Source organism: Opisthocomus hoazin, chromosome 7 (genome assembly GCF_030867145.1).
Source record: "Opisthocomus hoazin isolate bOpiHoa1 chromosome 7, bOpiHoa1.hap1, whole genome shotgun sequence".
Classification (NCBI taxonomy): domain Eukaryota; kingdom Metazoa; phylum Chordata; class Aves; order Opisthocomiformes; family Opisthocomidae; genus Opisthocomus; species Opisthocomus hoazin.
The window spans coordinates 46,849,767-46,871,233 of record NC_134420.1 but is presented as its reverse complement, the minus strand read 5'-3'; the positions used below and the strand labels follow the sequence as shown (position 1 = coordinate 46,871,233).

Sequence of the window (21,467 nt, the reverse complement as noted above, 5' to 3'; positions counted from 1 at the left end):
TTACATTTTCCAAGTGATATGAAATGTAATTAATATGATAGCACAGACCGAAAAGCCATTTTTAAAAATAATTTCCTGAAGAGCACAGTCATTCATTAAGATATTGCAAGAGGCCAGAAATTTTTACTAATTGTCAATAACAGGTTACCAGCTAATATGAACAACTGAGTGGTCATGTGATGTTGAAAAAAAATTAATGCCTTAACTTTCTGAAGTCCTGTATTTGATGATAACAGACAGGTCTGTTATAATATGCCAAAATGCAGGTCCTGTTGAGGTCGATAGTTTTTGAAAGATCTTCAATTGCAGCTTTAAATGCCTGCAAATGACACAACACTATGTACAAATTGTAATTCAGAGTTCATGGCACTACATATTCTTCCTCAAATAATAGCCTATTGCAAAATTTTATTTCATGGTTTTAAATTTTGTTTCTTCCTCAGTACTGGAAGGCATTCAACCATTTCACTATGTCCTCTATGGACTACTTCCTGCAGTCCGTACTGCAGTGGGAGCACTCTTCAGAAGCTCTATTTGTGCAAAGACCGGGCAAACAAACATTCCTAGTGTTTTCTTACTTCACTTCCATATACTACAATACATAATCAATCCTTAATTTTACTAGCTTACATTTTATATCTTAACCTAACACAGAAGGTGTCTTTCATGGAGTTCTGGTACTTGTGTCTATGACTAGGTAAGAATCTATTCCGTGGAGCTTACGAGCAGCATAACCAGATAGGTGGTCAGTAGCTCCTCCAACTCACCAATCATTTTCAGTTACATAAAACAACCACAGAGTAGCTTCAATGAGGAATGGAAAGTATAATAATCAAGTGGAATTCCTGGTTTCCATCAGCAACACTTTTATCATTTCACCATTACAAAGTATCAGGTAAGATATATTCAGTTTTAAGGGAAAATGCAGAAGTACAACAAAGACAGACCCACCTTATTTTGATACTTTAAAGTTCCTCTGTAAAAATAAGCTCGCGTGCTGTTAGGAAGAACTTTGATTGCCTCATTGCAGTTCAGAATTGCCTTAGAGTGTCTGTCTTTACTTCCATAGTAAGCAGCACGACTCATACATGCCTGTAGATATGAAGACAGAATGATGACATGGTAAGAAAACAGCTTTGTTTAGCATTATAAAACAAGGGTTAAATAGAAGCCAGAAATTACGAGCTTTATCAAAACATACATCTTATGAGGCCTGTCATTTCTTTTATTTAATGTTTGCCACTTGCTTCCTGGTAGATTACAAGGTAATACACTCATAAACGCAGAACTTGTCAGTCTTTGAACCCATGCAAAAATGCCTCACAGAAACAAACTATGAGGAGTCTTTCTATTATCTGGAAATGTGATGGACAAAGGGCAAGTGCTCGATTGAAATCTTGGATGCACTTAGCTTGTCTGAGCTGCATTCTACACAGCCCTCGCTGATAAAAAGCATCAGGGTAACTTGAATGTAGTCTGATAGCCATACTAAAAGCATCACGGGCCTAAAAGAATGACACATCATCTGGGTTAAATAGGGTCTGTCTGTCCAGCTGAAATCATAGGCTAACTGACTGTTTTGTACAGCTAGGTAAGACCTATTTTTTGCAGATGGAGCACACCATGTACCTGCACTGCTTTTTATCGCTTTCATCCATTTACCAATACTTAAAATTTTGTAATGTTTAACACCCTACCTAATGCAATCATAACCACAAGGAGACACAACCCAATTCATTTAATAATCTCGTTTCTTCAGTCAGACTGCAAAGTTTAACCAAGCACATGGTCTTCTGTCTATACGAGCTAACACAGTGAAGCTGTTTATTACAGCAGACAATGGATTAACATGGCTACTATGCAACTCCTTTAAAATCCATGCGGATAGCTTTTTCCTCTACATTGTACAGTATCTTACAAACTCACAGGCTTTTCCAGGATCTGCAGCTGTACTATCACATGTACATTGACACAGAAAGTCACCTTTTGCAATTGTCGTGTATTACCACATTAGATGCTTCAGACAATTTTGACAGCCTTCGTCCAAAAGAATTAATTTTCCCGAAGTCCATTCTGTTTAGCCCGATATGGTAATTGCTGAGTGATGTCCCTGTCCTTATTTTGACCCACAAGCCTTTCATTATATTTTATCTCCCCCGACCAGCTGAGGAGGGGGAGTGATAGAGCGGCTTTGGTGGGTACCTGGAATCCATCCAGGGTCAACCCACTACAGAAGCAGACAAGGCAAGAAATTTTTCTCTTCCCTGTGAAATTCTGATAGTTGAAGTGTTCCCAGTTTCCACCTTGAGCCTTTGAGCAAATCAACAGCTGAAACATATTTACTAAAACACTGACATAGAAAACCTCTGCACGACTGACGCTCCTTTGCACTCACACTACATCTGCCACAAAGCTCACTGATAGGCTTTCAACAGTTTTGAACAAAGAAGTCTCTAATATACCTAAAAGTATTGACTTTGTTGAAAGAAGGGAAATATATTTTTCTTAGGTAATGCAGTTTATTTCTTAAGTATCATACACAAATGCCAAAGAGAATCAGCTAGGGGTGTTGTGAGCTACAGTAATATAGAAAAAAGTTTAAAAATTACAACCAACTCCATAATACAATAATCTAGGAATTCCTCTGACCAAGTTGATTACCAATTCACTAAGCCACAGATACCTCTACGTGAGTGTTGTTTGTCTGTAAGATCTGTGAAGACATTGATAAACAGATAAATGTCATTTTTTATTCCTTCAGAATGGCAATTAATGACATACATTAAAAAAAAATCATAACATTAGCACCTCAAAAAATGACTCACAAACTTGCAAGACTGTCCAATGTACATCGCAAATTCAAATGACAATTGCTAAAGCCAGTGGAGTCTATTTTAAATACTGAAATAATTTGCTCAGTTATCATAGTTGTTGTGTACAAGCAGTGGAGTCAGAGGCTAATATCTTCTATACAATTAATACCAACCCATAATAAACTTTTTTGCTCCATGTAACACAGGCCTGTGAGATAATACATTTCTGCAGCCTCAAATGTATTAGGCAGGATTTTTGCTGAGGTCATCAGGAGCTTCATAGCTTTTTTAAAGCTTCTCATGGCATCCTGAAATATAGAGAATATTAAGAGTCGTAAAACACTTAACCAAAAATCTGCAAAATCTGTTAGATATTTTAAATTATTTTTCAGTGGTTTTTTTCTTAGTCTTTAGAATATTACAGTAAAAATTACAAGTCTAGAGTTCCTTGATGTTGCTGGAGTTAGACACACTCCTGATATCTGAATGGTTCATATCAATAACTGATTAGAAAAACAGGGAAATATTCCTGCATATTATTTATATATGACAAAGTAGCTAATGCACATGATCTAGAAATAACATACAGTTCATTTATACTGTTATTTAGGTACATGGTTAAATATAATTTTACTTATATTTATTTGCTTGGGAAGGAAAGGTATAGCTTTTGATGAAGTATGATGATAATTAAGTACTTATTACAGTTTCTTTATGTAAATAATGACAAACTATTTATTCCACAGACAACTTACATAAATTTAATGACCATTAAGAAATATACTGAAAGGATCAATCTGGTATAGGCATTGAAGGAACTTAAATGAATAGCCTCTCTGAATCTTACCATGTCTCTCAGATCTGGCCAATAATTAATGCATATTTAATAATACTTTGGTTTAAAGGAGAGTGTAAGGACAATAACCAAAAAATTAAGAACACTTCAAGATAAGCCACTCCTCAGCCTTTGAGGATTATGAAGGGATCACAGTTGAAAGTTTCAATATCAAGAAGAGTAAAAGAATTATAGCATTTTTTTCTTAAGTGAGTCTTTCAACATAAAGTAGTATTTGTTTAGAAAAATCAGTTTGAAAAATCGATGCCCATAGGGCTGTCTGCAAATACTACACCTGCCTCCCTAAGTTGTCAAGGTAGTAGAAGTTTTAAATTAAACAGGTCTGCATTTACTGCTATTTAAAAATATTTTTTCTCTGTTCTTAAAGTTCAAAAATACTCTTATTTTGAGAGGAAAAAACCTGTAGATATCTGAACTCACTCACATATAATTCTAAAGGCACAGATGATTCTCAGGGCACTATTGCCTGAAGTCTGATCATTTTCCCATATTCAGAGTACTGTGCCATTCCTCTCCAGGAGAGGTGGCAGCGCAAGTTCTTACCTCTGGGTGAAGCACTCTAAGAAATCAGGGAATGACTCTAATACTTATATTCTTAACCATGACAGGAGAAACGCGTTGAATTGGAGGGTACTAATAATCACCGTCTTTGGCTTAGCGTTCTTTCAAAGACAGCAGAACTAGTAATGTCCCATTATAGCTTGAGATAAATAAAACATCCAAGCCTAACAAAAAAGCCCAGGGAGCAGGAGTATAATTTTTTTGTAAAGTGCTCCTTTTTCATTTAAAAAGAACCTGCAAACATGAGGCTAAAAGGAAACAAAAAGACTGTGCATTTCAAGCATAGAACTCAATAGATATGTAGATTCAAGGTCTTATGAATCTACCTGTTGCTTGCTGGTATTGTGTTTAGGGAAAAAGACTCTGTACATTTTGTGTAAACAAATAGGAGCGTACAAAAAGAAACAGCTAATCCATACTGCCATTTTCAACAATTCTGCAGGTCTCAAATACTGGTTAACTGCAGGACTCAAGAAGTGACAATACTGGTTAAATCCTATGACATTTGAATATTTTCAAAGCTGAGAAAATACCTGTAACATACATTCTATATTCAGTTCACATACATGAATTAAACTTTTGTACTGCATTTTATTAGACAAAAAATCCTAGACATACTTCTGTATCATTTTATTTTGAAAGAAGTAGAATTCTGACATACAAAGGACCTCAGTCTATATAATTATGTCTTTTAATTGACAATCTTTGATGTCTTGAAACTAAAATTGCCTAATTTATGCTGAACTATTAGTGCTGCTGTTGTTGAAAATTCTTAATCAGGTCTTCTTATAATTTAAACAATGAGGTACTCTGAAGGTTTATTTATATACTCCTAGATTTCATAAAATATTAAAAGAATACAGAAAGAAAAACATTGTCTTTCTTGGCATCTATATAATGTAAACTTTTCTAACCTTAGTTTTCTTGGCTTTCATTTGTATTTCTCCTAAAACAACAAACATTGAAGGCTCAGGCTGAGTTGCAGTAGCTTCACGTAAGCACTCTATGGCCTTATCGTGATTTTGACAAAATGACTGAATGAGAGCTCGCTGAACAGGCTGAGTCGTAAAGGATTCTGGAAGGAAACCACCATGAAAAACAGTAATCTCTTTTACTTCAACATGTATGTTTTCCAGTATAAAATACCTTTAATTGAGATGCAAACATTAAAATTCTATTAAAATATTTGAAGTATCAAAGTGTGTTTTAACATCCATAAAAATACAAATGTAAACTCAATTCCTACAAAAGTCTGAAGTTGAATAGTTATTTATCAATGTCTGTAGCTTGATTGCTAAGCATCTGCAAATATTTACCTTCCTCTCCCCACATGTAAGAAGGTTTTGCTCTGTGGAAGTATCACCATATGACTGCTTTGTTTTTATATTCTTGTGCCCTGTGTATCTACTCTTGGTCACTACCAGAGACAGGAAATTAATCTCATACAGTGTGGCTATTCATATGGATTCATCAAGAGCTTCAGGACTGGCATTTTATGCCCAGCATGTAACAAGGAACTACTATCCTGCCACATTTTTACTGTTCAAACGCATTGGGAAGGTTCAGTTCTAAAGCTATTTGGTGTTTTATTAGGAAAGGTTGTATGTAAGTACAAACAGAATCCTTAGTCGATATTTCTTTAAAGCAGAACTTACCAATACGGAAAGGTAGAAATGAAAAACAACAACAACTGGAAAGATAAAGGAAATTCTGAAATTACAGGTGATTGTACAGGCAATACTGTACACCATTCTTACCTTTAAAGGCTTCAGACATGCAAACAAAATACCCTGCATAATAAGTTTCTATATTTTAGCTGATTCATGGTAACTAACCTATTTGCATGCTTGAATTTAATTTTTTTGAACAATTACTTGGCTACAGACTGCTGCCATGGTTCACAGCTATCTAGGAAAACTGATGGCAACTGATGTTACCTTCATCCATTTCTGCAAGTTGGTGAATACATAAACTTGCCAGCTCATATTTCTTCAAGTCCATTAAATATTGTCCCCTTTAATGAATTATTTGTTGGATGTAATTAGTAAAACTATTTCCAGGCATGTCTTTCAAAGTGCAAATATTATTGAAATATGTTTTCATTAGTACAAAAGAAAAAGGAAAAATACTGCCTTCCAATAAAAACATATGAAGTTTTTCCTTTTTTTCTTCAGAAATTATCTGTGGAATTTTTAATTTTTCCTCCCACATCACAGTACCAAGAAATTATATGCTTACCTCTCTTCAGACTGTAGAAGTTACAAAAATATATTTTCTTTGGACTCCACAGATAGCAAACCTTACAATCTCAAGAACTGCAATAATAATCTTAATAATAGTATTTCTAATATCCACCACAGATTGATAGCTTATAGATACATTCTGTTTTCAAGGACAATTTTTTGCCTCTCCTGATATGGGCATCAGTATAAGAGGTCATGCTAGCCAAACCATGCTCTAAGAGACAAGCTGAGTAAACCCACTCTTAAAACTGGGAAAATACAATATAATTGACTGGAACATCATAAATATTTCTCTTAATACACATGAGGAACAATATCCTAGCAATTCCTCCTTAGTTATTACAGCTTTTCAGGGGAGGAAACAGCTTTATCTAAAAATTTATTTTTTAGTCTTGCTAACGGTCACTACTTCTCATTGGGCTGAAGATGGGGAAGAAGAATAGTTCAAATCTAAATTGGCCTGGACTCAGTGCTTCACGTTCTTTGCATTATGTGGATTCTGCAGACAAATCAGTAAAACACACACCCACCTTGGGAAAAAACTTAAAATTATTAATTTTTTAAAAGTTCAGATGTGCTTTTTTTGTCATGACATCTACTTCTTTTTCCCCAGAAACCACATGTACCTCCAAGAGCAGAACCCAGTAAAAAAACTTAAAAACTAAAAAAACTAAAACAGAGTAGGTTTAGGCTAGATATAAGGAAGAAATTCTTTACAATGAGGGTAGTGAAACACTGGAACGGGTTGCCCAGAGAGGTAGTGGAGGTCCCATCCTTGGAAGCATTGAAGACCAGGTTGGACAGGGCTCTGAGAAACGTGATCTAGTTAGCGGTGACCCTGCTCGCTGCAGGGGGGTTGGACTAGATGACCTCTAGGGGTCCCTTCCGACCCAAAACTTTCTATGATTCTATGATTCTATGATATGAAACAAGATTCCTCCCTCCAAGGTAAAGATTACAATAGCTGGGCGATGCTATGCAGAAAAAGTTCTTCAGGTTTGAAAATGTTATGAAAACACTGCATTTTTTTAAAGCCCATTCAGAGCAGGTTCCAAAGAATACAAGGGTATCTACCTACAGCATTCCAAATCAATTTTTTTTTTTTTTAAAGTGAGATATCTGCGAAGTTCTCAATTAATCACATTTCTACCTTAATATATAAAGTTGTGATTTATCTGGGTAAAGATGAATGGCTCGGTTTATATCCTTCACAGCATTTGGTAAATTATGACTCTGTAATCCATAAAGAAAAAACAGCAATTTAATTGTTAATATGAACACAATTTGGAGACACTATTGCTGTTTATGTAGATGTGGTTCTGCAGGATGTAATGCCCACATTGCAACAATTCACAAGGCACATACTTCCTCTGCAAAGGAGCTCAACGTGTTTTTAACAAAGGTCTGAAACATTTAGCCCACATATTTCCATACTCTCCCATGGGGCAGATCCAAACTCTGGACAGTTATTTACTTTTCCAAAATCCAAAGACGACTCTGGGCTATTGGGAAGGAGATTAGGTCATGAGATCCACATGCACTTATATCCTGATGAATCTTTATTGCTGTAATAAATTTGCATTTATTTTTCAAGTGTCTGTGTAAGTGGCCGCATTCACTGTTTCAGATGCTGATGAGAAAGGAAATCATTAGAATGAAGATCCCAAGGACTGGTTCATCCAGCTGGGATAGCTGCTAACTGGAATTCCCACTGAAGAAGACCATTGTTCATATGCATGTACTGAGCTTTATTTCACTGCTTTACATAAAATTAAAAAAAAATCATGAAAAAATGCCCTCAAAAAACAACAGCAAAAAAACCCACTACAAAAGCAACCTGAGCAATAGTGGATGACATTCAATATAAACTATCAGACAAGTTCTTAAAGACAGTATCAAAAAGAAAAACCATAATCAATCCGCTTAGATGGACTCCGAGTTAAAAGCCATTTCCTTTAGTTGTGGATGAAAATGAACAGTGTAAGTAATTTCTCAAAACATTTTGAAAACAAAGTAAGCACTGCGAGACACAATTGTTGTTTCAATTCTGCCAATGAAATCTACAGCAATTAGGTCACACTGCTTATACTCCTGTGAGGGTCTCGGAAATAAACTGCTAGCAGATACTATTCTCAAATCCCATGCAGAAATAGAACAGATTCTTTTTCACAGGAAATTAAAATATTGAAAATGTTGTCACTCCTGTTTGTGGGGAAGAAAATTTGAGTTCCCGGAAAAATTAGTATTGTCAAGAAAATTCTGTTTAGAAAACACTGTATTTAAAAAAGAGGGGGTTTATACTTTAAAAAAATCCGTATCTTCAAAAAATATTTTTGAAATATATTTTTAAAAATTTTATTAACGCTCAGATTAGATGTCCACTGATGTAGAACAGAAAATGACACTTGAAATATTTTGTTTCATTGGATGACATTGTATGTAATTATATTATAGTGACAAGGACTACTTGAAATGTATAGCTATAAGTAGGTTCTAACATCTGTATAACACCAAGGCACAAGTATTAAAATACTCACAACAACTATAAATATAAATAAAGCTATATTAACTGGCAAACAAAAATGAAAGGAATTTTTCACCTTATGATATGCTTGTGCTCTACATACATGGGTTCGAACATTAAGAGGATCAATTTCAAGGGCATTAGTAAAATGTTGAATAGCTTCATAGTATTGATGAAGATGCAACAGCAGTATCAAACCAATATTTAGGTAAGCAAAGATGACAGAGCTAAAACCAGAAATTTTTTCCTTTTGTTATGGCATGAAATATGTCACTGTATTAACCACAACTTCTACAGGCTTCATCTGCTTTTATGACATCTACCACACATCTATTTTGTGATCACACTGAGCTAAAGAACTGTAATTGCCAGCAGAGGAGACAGCTCATTACAAAACACCACCGTTTCAGTAGCTTGCGACGTTTGGCTGCATACCAGAGGCTCTCTGACCACCAGAAACAGCACTCCAAATGTGAACTGTGAAACAATGATACAAGTCTCTATCGTAGAAACTGGACTAGAAATAGAAATACCTGGTAATTTTATATATGCTAAATACACCAAGAAATACTGAATCCTTCAATGTTAAAAACACATTGTAGTTTTAAAAGACTGACAGAGCTTACACGTTTTCCATCTATCATGCTTACTTATTTTCTGTCCTTGGCTGGCTGCTAGGGAGACCTGGGTTTCCAAGATCTGCAAGATGTTGTGCAGCCTGCTCCTACAGACTGTTTCTAGGCAAACTTTAAGACTTCCTATAGCAAGCCAAGACAAAGGAAGAGCTGAGGGGCCTTTAGGCCTGCCACAGATTGGAATGGAGGCCTTTGCTAACAACAGAATGGTTGAGGTTGCCCGAGTCTGAACAAGAACTCAGTGCCTTTGGAATAAGTCAATTAATGCAGCCAACTGGTATGGGAGACTTGTTGCATATTGCAAGACCACTTGCACAGCAGGTCTGATACAGATATAATATGTTTCTGAAGTATTTTTAAGTGGTAGGAAGAAATGCAATTCAGAGGAACCACATCAGCTTCAGCCATCAACTATCAAGGATCACAAACTGTTTGGTGGTTTGCTTTTTTTTTCAGGGACACCATTTACTGGCTTTTGCTAAAGAAAACACGGTGACATTTTCTTTTGGTTAAAAAAAAAAAAAAAGTTTGTCCTTTTACCTGCATTGTTGACAGACTCTATCCCGAAAGAACAATCAAATTATTATGGCATGAGTAGTCAACTTTAATTAGGACTTCAGTTTCACCTTTTGTCTGCCAACTTGAATAATTTGCATGCCAAGTTGCCATACAAGGAAAATTAAAATTTAATTTTTAAATACATTAATAATTATTTTTATGACATTCAGAATATAGTAAATGAGGCAAAAGATAACAAAATAAGACAACTTTATGTTTTTGTGTGGCTTAATTTCAGTCTATTTGCTGAATAACATTTCAGATTCTACTTTATTAGCACTTTTAAGCCCCCCAGCAATCAGAATATAAAAAATATTAAAATCACCTGTCCAATGCTAGAACACTTTCAAAGTCACAGATTGCAAGTAACCATCGACACTGTTCTGAGTAAACAATCCCATGATGAAGAAAAGAACAGTAATTTTCCTGAGTGTCATTGATGAGTACTGTGGGAGAGAGAGAACAAAAACCAACTGTTCAGATATTCACATATGTTTCAATGACTCCATGCTTCAATGACTTCTTTGCACATTACTTTTTACTCTAGTTTTCTTAGAGCTTTATATATTATCATAGATAAACCATAGCATAACTTAATAGATCATAACAGAAATGGTTCAATGTGGCATGAAATACCTTCAAGACACATTTATCATTCTCATTTATACCCACTGAAATTGTTCAAAGTGAAGCAGAAAAGGTTAGGAAGCAGAAGCAAAATAATTGAAGAGTAACAACAGCAGCAAGAGTCAATGTCTAATAGCAAATAATAGAAATGAAAAGCAGGAAGTTATGGCCAAACACTGAATGACAACCATACATTTAAATATTTGCAACATGCAATACCTGTGTTATATTGCAGTATAGTAATTACTGATGAGTGGTCATTCCTCTTTTTAATGGTAAATTTATACACCATTTAAAAAAAAAAAAAACAGAAACACTGAAGTCCTGCACAGCTCTTTTTGGATCTATTTGTCGTAGTAGGCAGCCTCGATAGTAGAATGCTAACCAATAAGAAGAGTCTAGATGAATTGCTGCTGCGAAGTCTTGCATTGCATTTCTATACTGCTGCTGCATAGCATATGCTCTTCCTTGATACAGCCTAACAAGGAAGAAAGTTTCTCTTTAAATATTATTTCCCTTAGAAAATGATACCTACAGAATGAAGTCATAATGTGAAGTCTAGGCTATTATTTATAATATTAACAGGTTGAGTCAACTTAATATCAAGAGTTCTTCCATTGTTTTTGTCATGGAACCTTGACGTAATTATTCAGAAAAAAAATGTTGAAAAACAGAATAAACATTCAATTTTATTTCTGAATTTAATAAAGCAAGTCTGAAGGAACAAAGTCCTGTAATCTATATCATATAGGTAGATCTTGCATAAATCAAGCTCAAATCACTTGCATAAATCAAGTTCAAGATACTAGCATTCTGTATCTTCTTCAAGTATCACAGATTTGAATAGAACTCTTTCCAAGTTCCACAGTTTATTGGTGCAGCAGTTTCTCTACAGGAAATATCAGATTTTGTTAAATCTGATTTAGAAGAAAAAATATAAAACTGCCCTCATTACTATTAAATCTTTCTGAAAACATCCATTCTGTTCTTCAGTATTTCTTTCAAACAGACAAAATAAGATCCTACTATTTTACACTATTCCTCCCTCAAATTCAAGAGGCTACCAATATATTTAGACAAGGTAAATCACAAGCACAGGTGAAAAAGTGTGACTAGACAGAATGGCTGTAAAATTATTTTATGAATGAAAAATGTAATATATAAAACATATTTTTGTATTACTGAAGATAGCTTTCACCTACTAAGCAGCTCTTATGCCACATCCCACTTCTATGCAGAGTTATCATGCTAAATGTATACTAGTCTTTTTCAAAATCTAACACAATTAAGTCAGTTCCTCAAGAATTTAAATCATGTGCTTAACTACACAAACACAAGGCACGGATACTAATCATACTCACTAGGACTATTCACAGAGCCCGCTCATCAACATATGAGCCTCAATGAACTGGTGGATTTCAGGAAGCCAAATATGGCTTTACATTGCTTCAAGATTTTATTTCAAAGTCGGAGTTTTAAGGAGCATCTGTAAATTACTTTAGTAGCATGGGAACCTAATGTCATAAGGAAGCTTTGCATGATTCTGTGATTCCCTGTGATGAAGGAGATGGACTGACAGGTAGAAGACACATGTAGGGGAGTCCCTCCCTAGCCATTTCTATTCACTTTCAATGGGAATCAGTTCCAGAACAGGACATTTGAACTCAGATGTATGTTCCCAGATGTCTACAACATGTTAGATGTCTGACTTTCCATTATGGTTGATGAAGATCTAGTTAATATAATCCAAAGAGATGAAAGCAGTTCAGTTCATCCAAAAATATACAATTATTGGCTGTTTAGCTGAACAGCTTTCTAGGTTTTATAGAAGAGTCTATATTCAGTCCATCTACAGTCTGATATCTGTACTGATTAAAATCCTTGGTGATAATGGCTGCTCAGACATCTACATCCCTTGGATACAGCAAGCTGACACCTAAATTCAGGTATCATAATCTGGTATTGAATATCCGCTCTTATTTTTATTTTACCGCTATTTTCTTGAATCCAGAATGGAGTATAATAAGAATGTAAATCATTACAGGGATGATATTTAAAAGAAGTAATGTTTTCTAGTAGGGAAATCATACAATTTTTTTTCAGTCTTTGTAAGCCAAACCTCAAAATCATGGTTATAATTCAAAAATAAAGATGCTTCTCATTCATAATTCAAATTTTCCACAGAAAACATTAATTCAGCATAATGTTAAAACTAGAAGTGTCAAGGCAACCAATGGAAATTGGGCATAGAACTATGTATGTTCTAGTCCCACAGAGCAATATCACTTTGAGCATGTATTTAAATCCAGCTCTTTAGAGCAAAGCACATATGTACATGCATAAGTCCAACTGACTCTACATTTGCATTACTCCAGCGGGATCTGAGCACACGGTTCTGGGCTTTGCTTAATTAAGGTCTAGGGACTAATTCAAAGTCATTAAAGCAATACAGAGATTCCCAAATGGATATCATGGCCTAGAAGTCTTATTCTATTTCTATTAGACACCTCTGTGGAAATGCAATTGCTTTATTATTGTTTAACGCATATTCAGTCTTCTACATATTAACATTATTTTAATAATCCACTTAAAATTCAAATACTTTTGTCAAACTATATATTTTACCTCGCCTGAGCATTGCTGGGGTCTCTCTTGATCACAGCTGTAAAATCCTGAATAGCTGTAGTCAAAACTGAATGATCAAAGAAATATATTCCGTGTTTCATAAGCGCATCTGTTCTTTTTGGGTTATATTGAAAGCACTATAATGAAAAAGTAAAGAAGTGCATGATATTATTCCTCATTCTTATTATTTCTAATGATTAAAAGTCTTAACCAAGCACAAAAACAATATAGTCTTTTATTCTCAGACTTTCTTTTTTATTCCCTTGCTCTTTAATGTCTGTTGTAATTTCCATTAACTGTAAAGTGAAATAAAAAAGTAGTGAAGAAAGCTTATTAGCAGCTGATAGACTGTAGACATTCAGTAATTTATTGAACTAGCTGCCAGGAGTAACAGAAATTACTTATTTCCATGGCATTGATTTTTTTTTACACATTATTTAATTGACAGGATATCTGTTCTCCAAGCTATTTACCAGGTATCTTCAAACACAGTTTACTTTTATGAAGTTGAAGTCACACAAAGTTACTACGTTATTGTAACAATACCAAAAAGTGAACTTACTTTGGTGTAATCATCCATGGCCAATAACAATAACAATTGATTTTCCTCAAAATACAGCTCAGCTCTCCTAAAATAAATGTCATCATCTGTAGGGCTGCTCATCTCCCTCCGTCTTTCCTCATGCAATTTAGGCTCCAAACCTCTGACCATCTTAATGGCTTTCCAATGGACTCTCTCTAGCTTGTCTCTCTCATATCAGGGGTTCCAAAACTGGAAGCAGTATTGGAGGTGCAGCATCACAACCAGGTAGGGGGGAACCACTTTCCCTGACCTGCAGGGCCTGAACTGTCAACCAGGTATCTTTCCCTTTTAAGCTCCTCTTTCCCAGTTTAAAGAGAATGGCAGAACAGGGCTGACTGAAGCACAATAGCACACTGTTCCCATTACAGGATTGTTATCAACTTTCCCCATTAAATTAATGGGTACAATTTCCATCAGTCCTCCTTTTTTCTTTTCTTCATTTATTTTTTTGGATTTTTTAAAAACACTTTAAAATGAAGTACTTAATTTTGCCTTCAAAACCCAACTTCTGTCCCAAGCCTTTGAAGATTCATGTCTGATTTATAGTCTTTTTATAATATGGATAAAACAGCTGATGTAAGGTTAAATACATGCAAAACCATTTGCAGAACTAGGGCCAAAGGCAACTAGAGAAAATTAACTGTTAAGTTATATTTCAATAGATACTTACCTGCTTTGGTTTTGCTCCATTTAATTATAAAATTCAGGTCATCCAAAGCAGCAGAAATTCTGTCTTGAAAGAGGTGAATCAAATGTCTATGCCAGTAAGCATTATGTAGTCGTGGTTCTGAGCTTGTAGCCTGTAAACAAGACAAGTAAGTAACTTATTTGTACTGCAGAAGGAACTACTCAAATGTGCTAACAATAGTACATAGGAAATTTGAAAATTTTTGCACCGAAATTATTAATTTTTTTAAATAAAATTTCTAGACTGACAGACTTTTATTTAACCTAAAAATCTGAAAAATTTTACTAATGTCACTTGTTTATTTAAAAGCATCATGTATTTACACATATGCAGAATCAGAGTCCAAGCTACCACCATATTCAATACAAAATATTAATCAGCTGGGATATTGCCATGTTTGATGATTTCTTTAAAATAGTTATCTGAACTATTTCTAGAAGTCAGAATACTTCTGTTTGAAAGTAAGAAATAATTAACCTGTCCCTATGAAAAAGGGATTAGCTTTTCAAACCATGTTGTTATGATTCCTATAAAAAGTACTCAACATACCCTAACAAAATCACTGGACAGATATAATCAGTCAAAGAAGATATGTTCATTATGCATATAACATATTCATATTATATATATTTGCATTATATTATATATATTCATATAACATATTCACATACGTTCACTATGCATATAACACACACTTAACTACCAAATGTGAGACTGTTCTGCTACAACAGTTGTTCTCAAACTTTGGCCTACAAACTATTTCCAGGACCCACAAAGTACTTAGGAATTGTGTTCATATATCTTAAAGAGAAAAGTCAATAATGTTTTCACTAAAATATGCAACAGCAATTGCAAGAATTTTTGACTATTGATATCGGCCTATTGGTCAGTGAAACACTTTGCCGGGGTGTGGAATTTTTAGCCTTCCAGATCCTTGACAGTCTGTTTCTGAAGTTTGGGGTGAATAAAAAAGCTACACGATAATCATTGAGTTTCTACGAATATAGTAATTTTTCTGGTCAGATAGTTTATCAGGTTTGGAAGGTATTATGTACAGAGCATGTATCTTCATTCTTGCTGGACTAAACTTGGATCGTGCTGTCATACAAAGGTAAAAGGTGGTAGCGTTCAGCTAGTTATCAGCTCTCCTGCTTCTAGTTCTTCACTTATTGAAGAACTCAAGCACTCAGTCAAAAAAAAAAAAGTGTTTGATAGAAGTAAAATTTGGCATTAAACTTACTTTTTCCAAGTCATCCATAGCTGACTTTAAGTTCCCTAACTTTCTTTGTATTGCTCCGCGCCTGCAGTAGTGAAAAGCTGAAGGATGCTCTTCCTTTTCTATTAGCTCAGTCAGTCTTCTTACTTCTTTTTCTAAATCTTCAATAGTAACTGTTGCACCTTCAAGAAGGACAGGATGCATTGAGTCAATCAGTTCTATTTGTAGATTTGCTTCTTGAGAGTCTACCACCTCAGTTCCTTTTAGTAATTCAGCATCCTTCTCCTCAGAAGCAGTCCCACTAGGAGGGAAAGTTTCATCAAACCAGCAGTTCCATATTCCACTGACCCACATGTGAGCAGAAGTTTCTTCTGGAATTCCGCCCCGCACTTTTGCAAACTTTTCAAAATCTAACGAACAAGGCATGCTGGGGCTCTGATGTTGTTTGATTGCTGAAGACACCTTGATACTGAATCTATCATGAACAGGAAGCCTTTCTAGAGACACAGACCTAGGGAAAAAAAGATTAGAATTAACTAAAGGTTCCCAGATACATTAATGATATCAAATTGCAATCTGCCAGTCAACAACTATTCAAAAACCTATTGTTAGCACTCTTGTTAATGATATTTTTTTAATTTATCAGTCATTTATCAAAAACCATTATTGAAGCCTCAGGTAAGCAGAACTGTTCTAAATGATTCATGTCCCCAGAATGTTCAGCACTTATTGGCAGTTGCATGCTTATTTCCTCCAAAAGCTTCTAATTTAGGTTTACACGGACAATACTAAAGCTTAAGCAAGGATGATATTTCAGACTGGACAATTACCAGCATGGCTAAATGATGATAAATCCTAGATGGATGAATATATCGATGATCGATCCCAAACATATTAGGAAGAGGCCACAAGAATATAACCAGAAGAAGCACCACCCAGAGGTGAAAAAAAGCACTCAAATTTACAAGGACATTCCCAAAATTATAATCTGTGAAAATTCATAGCTTCCAAGATGAGAACCTTCACAGATGTTCAATAATAACATCTGCTCTGAGATATCACAGTGAAAGAAACAGAAGTCTTTAACAGAAACACTTTATCACAATCAATACTAGCCTTGCTAACACAGAAGGGAATTCCAGAAGTGAACAGAGAGAAAATATTAGATACATATATATATTCATATTACTATGTATCTAATATTTATAATACTTTTTTCTAGTAGGATCCTTATGTATAAAAGGGAAATTAAATAAAAAATGTAACAGGTACATGCATGGATGACACGCAGAATAATACAAAGATGAAGTCCTCTCAGTTTAGCAAAACTGATACAAAAGCCTTAGATAGCAAAGAACATACAGTACCGCTGTCTAAAACAAGACTTTCAAAAACAACCACCTTCTCCCTTAGTCACAGCTCACTATACCATTATATCACACCATTTAAGTATCTTTGATTTTCTTAAGAATAAACCGACTGAAAGGTGCCTAAAAGGCAGAAAAAAGCAGAAGCTGAATGGAAAACTGGCCCGAAGGACCAGGTCTGAGCATCAGTGTAACTACAATGTGGACACATATGACTGTACACAAAAATAGACAACAGCTGGGGTTTTTTTGCAAGTCACACATCAACCATAAGTATTTAAGAAAGATCAAAAAACTAGCAAGATATTAATTTCTTTTCTTTTTTTTTAATATCTGAATATTTTCTAAGGCACTCCATATCTGAAGTACATAAATAATATTCACTAGAAAAATATTTAGAGTGATACAGGAAAACAAAAGGTAAAAAGCAAACTGCTTGTTTGATGTAATCTAGAGAGTTCATGGTACAAAGGAGTTTAGTTCAGCCTAGTATTTCAGTTTCCTTAGAACTTAGAATTTCACCCTTGTCTTTCAGAAGAAAGAAGTTTCGCCATTTTAATCATGCATTTATACTTAGATAAATTTTTTTATGTTGTTACTTGAAGCAAAACTGTTTCCATTTGAAGTGCAGTACATACTAACCATCCTAAAATACCTGAGTAGTATGTATTTTTTCTTTGCATTAAAAAATATATATTATTCCTAAATAACTAAACTATTATTACTTAATTTCAGAGCAATATTTAATATTAAAAAGACAATTGTAATTAGATAATACAGCTACAAATTAAAATACATTCTTTAAAAAGGCAATGCACAGTAATTACGGAACACCTTTTAAGAATCTGTGGGGGTTGACTTAATTTCTTAATCACAGATTCTAGTTTTCTAGGGTTTATTATTTTCTTTGATTTCTTTGTTTTCTTTCTTCTTGGGAAAACAGTGCGTTTAATCCCAGCCTTTTGAGGTCGCTCCACAAGAACAATGTCATTCTCAATATCCTCTTGTCCAGTCAAAGTAGGCATTTTTTCTACTGGTGTGTCTGCACTGACTGTGAATCATCACAGATTTGATTCAATAGATGCTTGGTAGGGGAGCTTTTCCTGATCTCTGGCTCAGCTATCCGTTGCTTCATAACCTTCAACTCCTTCATGCTGACTTTTAAATTAGCTGACATGTTTAATGTGGTTTCATCTTTGAAAGCAGTCATCTCCAGTGCTGAGACTGATCTTTTAATCAAACTTGTCTGTTTTAAAAAGGAAACTTAAATTATTTAGATGTTCATTTGAAATAAGATTTATATATCACATTTCCTTAGTTTTAATGGACTGGATTCTATTTTATATAAAATTGTAAAGAAAAAAACAGACATGGGGACTATACTGCTGAAAAAAAATTACAGTATTTAATGGGAAAAAAGATCTGCATACCTCAGGATATATGTCAAAGCAAAGAGATCGGAAACATTAATTCAAAGTTATTTGAAGCTCATAAATGGCTAAAATCAACCTTCTCTAAAAAGCATCACAACAAATTTCAATTAAATACCCCCAGTCCTTGTAGGAAAGTTAAATTTACAAAAAGATGAACTGAGATAGAACTCAGAAGAAAAGACAGGAGGACTGTGTAAACCATTTGGAAGTACAATTGCATTCTATGGAAATACAGTTAATATCTGAAAGGATGTATGCACCCTCATGCTTTGTGCCCCTATCCCTGAATCACCTGACAAATCAAATCTACAAGGATAACTGTTATCCTCTGGTGTTTAATTGTTATTAACTATGAAGCAAGTACTATTTGCAATAACAATTGTATTGCTTCTCACTCTTTTTGTTAATTCCAGTTCACTAACTTGCACTACTATAGTAGGCATAACACATCTTCATCAAAGAAATTAAAATGCCATTTCATGTCCACTGCCTGAAATTTACAGAGGGAAACACTTGTTAATAATAAGATAAATGAAAAAATAAATGAAACATTGAATAATTTTGAATAATTGGACTTAATTAGACTTAAAGAAGCACTTTTTCAATGCTTACAGACATTTGCTAAGAATTATTTAATGTATGTACTTATTAGAAAGATACTGCATCAGCCTTTAGTTTATTTTAACAATAATTTAAAGCACTCCAATTAAGTAACTAAGTACCTTCCATTCTTTATTTGTTGTAATACATTATAGCCTGTGAAGTTTAGAAAAGATAAAAAAACCCTCAATGTCACAAGTGAGCCACTTTTCTTTAGGAAAATTATATTTTTTAAAAATCTAAGCTTCATATTAATTCATTAAAAACCTGAAACCCAATGTAAAGCTATCATTTATCACTATATATATCTATCATTAGCTGTCACTTATCACCATATCAAATAGTTTGACTGCATATTGCATAAACATTGAATTGTTACTTGATAAATTCTTTTAATGAACTATGCATAGTTTTGCTAATGTATTGCTAGTTGAATTCAACAAGTCTACTTCTATTTGAACATGAAACTATCCTTTAAAAATCAAGCATCAATTCTTAGTTCAAATTGCAAACCTGGTGTTTAAATTATTTTATTTATTATTTCATACAAACTGCTGCTATGCTTCATGTTTGTCTTTAAAATAACAGGGTCACATATTAAGCAGGTCTCTATGGACTATACAGAAGTTTGAAATAAAGACATACTCCTCAAATTCTTACTCAAAATCAGATTTGTTAATAAAATATTAGTTGTCTAATGCTATCAAGGTCTTCTTTGCACAACTGTAAAATTTGCATGATTTATGCTGCTTTATGCATTTTGTGAAACAGCTAACATAACTTCAATAGCCATAAAAGTACATAGCACTTCACAGATTGGAAACTTGACAACATTGATGCCCTGATAGGTCTGAAACCCAAGGGCCTGATACCGCAAATCTTTACTCAGAGATGTTGTTCCACTCATTTCAGGTTAGCTAGACTACAGACTACTCACACTTATCTCTGTTCAAATGCCTGTAAAGTTAACAGGTGTTCTCACTGTAGAGCTATGCTTTCCTAATTGATGTAACCAACCCACTTGAAAACAACCTTTGAGAATTCTTACTTTTGCATCTAATAGGAAAATACTAAGTACAATTCAGTTCAGTGGAAGAATTTCTTCCACAAAATCAGTGTTCAGGAAAAAATACAAGTAAATATGAAAGGATACCTCTGAGCTCTCACTGTCAGAAAAATCAGGCAAGGATTGGCATCTTCTCAGCAAACTTTTTGTCTGTAGATCAAACATATAGCAAAATAAGTTTGAATTAGTCTGAGCCTAACACAAATCGAGCTTTCAGATAAATTCTTCTTTTAAAAGCAGAGACTGCCAAACACAGATCTAACGTCCAAAGAAATCTATATTTTCAGCAAAAAAAAACAAACACACCTTTGCTAGAGTGAAGTAAGGACTGCTTTTGTCTGGACTTCTGGATGTCTTAAGCCCATTCCACTGCCAGATGTCCAAAAAGCTGAGACACATTCAACGTACTCATTTAGATTAAGGCTAAAGAGCAAGCACAGTCAGTGGACATACTTTATATATGTGCTGTAGATGCTCCAGTCTCAAAAGACACTGTGAATATGCCATATTGTTGATCACCTAGTGAATTTACTGCAACGTCCGGAGATATCTTTCCAATGAACATGTTTTAAGCCAGACACTCCTTAAATGTGCCATATTCACTCCACATTAAATGGCATTAGTCACACATACATTCCTATCTTGGGAATCCCAGACAAAAAAAATGGCCACATAACATCACCAACCATAATTTCCAATGAGATTATTACTTCTTCCTGAGAATCTGTACATGCTTCATCTGTTTTTAATTGTTGTTGTTAATAGACATACTTGTACCAGAGTAACAGTTTTCTTTTTCAGTAAAAGAGATGTTCCAAAAAGATTCACAAGTAAATGTGAAATAAAATACAATACTTTAGTAATTGCAGACTTTATTACTTCCAATTATTATATCTTATGGCCGAGTCAACCTGTAGGCAAAGGACTGCCAGCACTTTTCATCTCTGCTGGACAATTCCAAATCGGTTTATAGTTACATATACGGCCATAACCTTTTTGCACCTGAAGCCAAACATGATATGAAATTCAAAACAGTCTTTAGCCAAGCACAGAATAACTATTTGAAGTTGCT

At 34.4% G+C, this 21,467-nt stretch overlaps 1 protein-coding gene across 1 annotated transcript in view; it reads right to left on the bottom strand.

Annotated features, from left to right (window-relative positions):
* Positions 1 to 21,467, bottom strand: part of TTC6 (tetratricopeptide repeat domain 6) — a 53,370-nt gene that overhangs the window by 5,758 nt on the left and 26,145 nt on the right. The window contains 18 exon segments of the mRNA XM_075427141.1: positions 207 to 319; positions 952 to 1,140; positions 1,335 to 1,505; positions 2,987 to 3,121; positions 5,145 to 5,288; positions 6,133 to 6,244; positions 7,624 to 7,706; positions 9,074 to 9,244; positions 9,433 to 9,574; positions 10,516 to 10,636; positions 11,037 to 11,091; positions 11,133 to 11,295; positions 13,443 to 13,579; positions 14,005 to 14,189; positions 14,696 to 14,825; positions 15,954 to 16,440; positions 18,131 to 18,347; positions 21,307 to 21,397. Of these exon segments, the coding sequence (XP_075283256.1) occupies positions 207 to 319; positions 952 to 1,140; positions 1,335 to 1,505; positions 2,987 to 3,121; positions 5,145 to 5,288; positions 6,133 to 6,244; positions 7,624 to 7,706; positions 9,074 to 9,244; positions 9,433 to 9,574; positions 10,516 to 10,636; positions 11,037 to 11,091; positions 11,133 to 11,295; positions 13,443 to 13,579; positions 14,005 to 14,189; positions 14,696 to 14,825; positions 15,954 to 16,440; positions 18,131 to 18,347; positions 21,307 to 21,397 (2,846 nt within the window).